General features: G+C 30.8%; 2 protein-coding genes across 2 annotated transcripts; one reads left to right on the forward strand and one right to left on the reverse strand.

Annotated features, from left to right (window-relative positions):
- Window positions 1-39: 39 nt before the first annotated feature.
- LOC130897620 (uncharacterized) lies at window positions 40-727 on the forward strand. The gene is made up of 2 exons (XM_057806556.1): window positions 40-222; window positions 274-727. The coding sequence occupies exons 1-2, from the start codon at window positions 179-181 to the stop codon at window positions 665-667; spliced, it is 438 nt and encodes a 145-aa protein (XP_057662539.1). The 5' UTR covers window positions 40-178; the 3' UTR covers window positions 668-727.
- An 807-nt stretch (window positions 728-1,534) lies between these two features.
- LOC130897410 (uncharacterized) lies at window positions 1,535-4,510 on the reverse strand. The gene is made up of 4 exons (XM_057806247.1): window positions 4,197-4,510; window positions 3,378-3,541; window positions 3,165-3,287; window positions 1,535-2,058 (listed from the first exon to the last, which is right to left on the reverse strand). Exons 1-4 carry the CDS (start codon window positions 4,237-4,239, stop codon window positions 1,606-1,608), a joined length of 783 nt encoding a protein of 260 aa, XP_057662230.1. The 5' UTR covers window positions 4,240-4,510; the 3' UTR covers window positions 1,535-1,605.
- Between the last annotated feature and the right edge of the window lie 801 nt (window positions 4,511-5,311).

The following is a 5,311-nucleotide window of genomic DNA, read 5'->3' on the forward strand; positions in this document are numbered from 1 at the left end:
GATTTTATTTAAGCATGGAACTCTATAGATGTAGCCGTCCCAGCATGAATTATTTTAGATGGCTATTGTCTCATATTGCCAAATAAATTTGAAATAAATGACTGCTTTAACTGACATTAACCTATTTTTGTCATTATATCAAAAATTTATTGTTTTAACTCCAAAATAAAACTTTAGAATGTTTAGATTAGTACCTATAAGGGTATTCAAACAAATTGGAAGGTCAGTTGAAATATAATATCTTTACATCCTTGTTCATATTCTGTTTTTTAGACTTCCTTTTCGAAGTTTGAGTTTAAGTACCAAAGTATTTAAAGAAAATATTGAAGATACAGGACCGATAAAATATTCTACAAGTCCCGCTAGCAAATACTCTGCTAAATCTACTAGAACTGGTGTACATTCTGAACCGAGATTATGGTATGAGCCCTATGTTATTATAACGAGTATAACAGTATTCATGATTTATTTCACCATATTACGAGAAGAAAACGATATAGATGAAGAACTAGGAAGATCATTATATAGCAGAATTGAGGGTTTAGAAGAATTTCAACTAAAACAGTCTCTTGCTTATAATGAATCTCATGGTGAGGATACAAAAGAAATCAAACAAAGGTTAGCAGAACTTGAAGCTGAGAAAACAAAGACAAATCAAGACGATTAAATGATAAATATTTGATTATGTAGGTATTTATTGTTTGTAATATAAATTGTTATATAGAAAGTAGTTCTATATTGTATGAAATTGTTAAGGTAACTACAATTGAAACTGCCTAACAGGACCCTGATAATGTTAGTATTTTTGCTCAATTATTTAGTACTATACTCTATTTTATGAGAATAGTTATTCTCTTGAAACCTGATATACAGGCATTAAAGGGACTTTAGATGCTGTCAGATAGTTGTTATAAGCAATATACAAAAGTACATAGTCATATTAACAGTCTGAAGTATGGGGATAGGTTTTGCATGTTCACTTGTTTCCAAATAAAATATAAATAAAAGAAATAAAAAAGTTTATTTTCAAAAAATACATACTTACAATAGGTATAGTTCACAGACTACACTTAGGTTTTAAGTTTGATTTATATATAACAGTTCCGTGTCTGGGTATTTTTGATGACATTTATAAAATACCGAGTTGAGGCAGTGTCAGTGTCTCAAAGCGTGTGTGATCAATGACTGGGACTGAGAATTTAGCTATGTCGGCTTGGATAGAAGATCTCGCCGTATTGGCGTTATTACTAGATGAAGAGGAAAAGCGGAAGCAAAGAAGATGGAGTGTTTGTTCTGTATGGAAAAAAAGATTGAGCGAAGGAGAATTCAGAATATACAAAGAATTGGTGGACGATGAATCAAAATTCTACGAATATTTCAGAATGTCACAGTACTGCTTCAATATTTTACTGGAGAAAATTAAATATCGTCATGAGAAGCAACTTACATTTTGGAAAACACCAATCTCGGCCCGAGAACGTTTGGCTATATGCTTAAGGTAAGTAGATATTTAACTATATTTAAATAAAGCCACTTTTTAAATTATTACATTTTTATTGAAAATTGTGAAAAAAACTGCTTGCTGTAGGTTTAGATTGATTTTGTTCACCAAAGCTGGAGTTGTGAGGTTTGACATAAGGGGAACTGATTTGTATGCGTAGAACTAAACAAAGCTCCAGTTGGCGATGGTGTTGTCATAGGTGTTCTATTATTCGAATTAATTTCAACAGTGGGATGCTGTAATTGTTCCTCCTCCAATTGCTGCACCACATTAAATAATCTACTTTTTGCCAAGTGTTGGTAGTATGGAGAAAATATTTTGACAGTTGCAGCGAGTCCGGAAAAGAAGGCATCAAGTGGATGTACATTTTCGGTTTTTTGATTATCTCCTCTAGCCAACAGATATTTCATTAAAGTAGTTGATGCTGGGTCTTGTTCAGGAAGTTTTCTTTTGGTTGGAACCGATGGTCTTTTTATAACAGGGCTCAGTTGGTCCTCTGTTTCAGTATGACTGATTGTATCTGAATTATTATCCCTAGTTGGTTGAGTTGCATGTAATTAACTTCTTTCATTTTCAGTCTCATGATGGAGTATGTCGACCGTGCCTTCCGAATTTGGTGATGTGACATTAGATAGAGTTTCTCTTTGGGCAAAAAACGGAATTAGGAATTGCAGACAATCATCATATTTATATTTTTTGCGTTTTTCTGCTGCTTGTCCACTTTTGGTAACTTTCTTTGCCAAATTTTTCCCAAATTGATCTACCATCTATTTTTGCAAAGACTACCTGAAAATACATAATTTGATAATTATACCGTTTATTTTGCTTGACATAATAAACGGGACAAGACAGATTTTATTACAAATTTAGGTAAACTTAAAATCCCGCTAAATATATCAGTTTTTTGTCACTTCAATTGTTTTCATATCTGGCTTTGATTCTAATAAAAAAACACTTATGGAACGCCCTGTATAATACAGTTACAAACTGCATCCTGAAATCCCGCTCCTCCCGTTTATTATGAGCAACAGTTTAGTTAGTATAGTAAAATTTGCAAAAGTAATAATGACTATTAATATTTTTTTTTTTCAGATAATTAGCGACTGGAAACTCCCTTAGAAGCATTTCTTTTAGTTATCGTGTAGGTCATGCAACAGTACATAAAATTGTACACGAAACATGTAACATTATAGTAGATGAATTACTAATAGAAGTCATGCCAACTCCAACAACACAAATGTGGAAATAAATCTGTACAGGATTTTGGAATCGCTGCAAATTTCCCAATTGTCTCGGTGCATTAGATGGGAAACACGTTACCATTCAAGCTCCACCCAACAGTGGTTTCAACTACTTCAATTACAAAAAAACCTTCTCAATTGTACTGTTAGCCCTAATTGACTCTAATTATAATTTTATTATGGTAGATATTGGATTCCATGGTAAGAATAGTGATGGTGGAATCCTCAGGCACTCAAATATGGGCAAAGCCTTAGAAAATGGCTTTTTAAATTTACCACCAGAACAAATTCTTCCTGGAACAACAAGCATTTCCACTTAAGAAATATCTAATTAGATCTTTTCCTGGAAATCAAATCGAGGATCCTGCCAAGAAGAATTTCAACTATCGTTTATGCTTAGCCCGCAGAATTGTAGAAAATACCTTGAATAATTTTATAGAAAGGTATGATGGATTTTCTTTGACTACTACCGATCCGACATCTTCCACAATAAACTCCGCATTAGACAATATTCCATTACAAGGTGGTAATGTAACTGAAGAGGCCTTTCGAATTAGAAATATATTTAATATAAATTAACGTATGCGTTGTAAACCTACTGACATACTAAAATATGAAAATAAACATATGTTTACTTGCCTGTTTTTTTGTATTTCCTCTCCTATTTTGTTCCAGATTTGCAATTTATGTTTGGTGTCCAGATATTTTGCATGTCCTGTGTCATAAATTACGGGGTATTTTCTGACCAATTCGATTAATTTCTCGTCATCCATAAGTTTAGTAAAGAATTTAACGGCAACTATAAGGAATATGATATTAAAAGCAGGATAAACCATAGGAAATGAGAAATAAACATGTAAATATTGTAATTATAATTATTTCTACCTCTATTATTGTTTTTATATTTTTTTATTGTTGTCGCTAGCACGTTATTTGCCGGGCATGAAACTCATTCTCTCTTTGAGTTCTGGCATAAATAAATAACTTATGGATGTTTTTCCTTTTAACAAATCAATAAAAGTTTTATGTTAAAAGTTAATTGTATTATTTTTAATTCAAATAAAGTTTAGCCTATGAGTCTAACCTGAAGTTAGCCGTTCCTCTAATTTGATAATTCTACACAGTTATCTGTTATAAATCGACTCAGATGAATATTCTATTATTTAGATATACAATATAAGGAAAATACTAGAAAATTATGTCAATTTTATATGATATAATCAAGAAGTTCTATTTCTGTGGAAGGATTACATATGATACATTGAACAAAATTTAATTATACTACACAATTCATATTATTTCTACGGAAAAGGAATCTTAACCTCACAAATAAGGAATTTTATCCATTATCAACGTAAGTATAGGTAATATTCCTTTTTTTTTTTTTTTTTAAAAAAATTATTTTATATTGTTACTATTATTATTATTGGCCAATAATATGTGAAGGAACTGACCTGAGATGATAATATCTTGCAATATCAGATCTAAAACTTGCATTTACTTCTGTGAATTGTCAGCAACAAATCTTCAACTCATTGGATTCGTAACAAATCTTCAACTCATTGGATTTTCTTCAGTCCAGATATTTATCTTCCATTCATCTTTAATAATTCGCAATTATTTTGTATTTTGATTCAATTTTAACTTCTATTTCTTATAACTTTGCACTCCCCATTCTCTTTTCTGCTGATACTCTTTTTCAATAACTGATGCCTCTCTTTTTTTTTTATACATAGCAACCATATAATATGACTGACTAGACTTTTGCTCTTGTCTCCTCACAATGTCCTTCACTTTTCAAACACTTGTCAGTTCTTATATTTATGTTTTTAAATAAACTTTTATTTCATTAATAGTTTATGAATTTTCAATATTATGGGTCATTTTGGCAACAGTTTCATATATTTTTTTTAAAAAAAATCAATTTTCCACTAAGTTTTATATTAATTTATAATTAATAACATTATTCTATGATACAAATTATGATTTGTACATATGCAATCCTTTTAGAATATATCATTTTTAATAAATAATTCCTTATATATAAAATAACTATAATTAATTAACTTGCAAATATCAATTCAATTTCTTTTATTTTTTTTATCGATTTTCTGCCTTTAGTTTAATTATTATCTTTAGTAAAACTAATCTCAATAAATTATAAATTTTCATTATGTACCTACTTGCTTTTAGATTTCTGATCATTTCAATATATACTGAGAAAATAAGAATAACATGATACTAACCTTTTATGTTAAGAATACCTAGCAAAATCGAAAATTTTCTTATTTGTTTATATGCACGTATGACGAAGAAAACCACAACTGACTATACTCATATTCGCGTTTATAAAAGTTCGTGCGGTCCGTGTCAAGCCCGTGCACCAGCAGTGCCCCCAGCGAAAATATCGATTTGGATGAATTTCTGTCCGGGCACTGACGGGCCTCGTCCGGGAAACGCCAGTGTATAAACAGTATCATCATGATGTACATCGGAAACTTCATAAAACGGAACCGACACGGCACTGTTATATATACCTAAATCGACCTTTAAAGTAATGGACCATTTT

This window comes from Diorhabda carinulata, chromosome 8 (assembly GCF_026250575.1).
Source record: "Diorhabda carinulata isolate Delta chromosome 8, icDioCari1.1, whole genome shotgun sequence".
Classification (NCBI taxonomy): Eukaryota; Metazoa; Arthropoda; class Insecta; order Coleoptera; family Chrysomelidae; genus Diorhabda; species Diorhabda carinulata.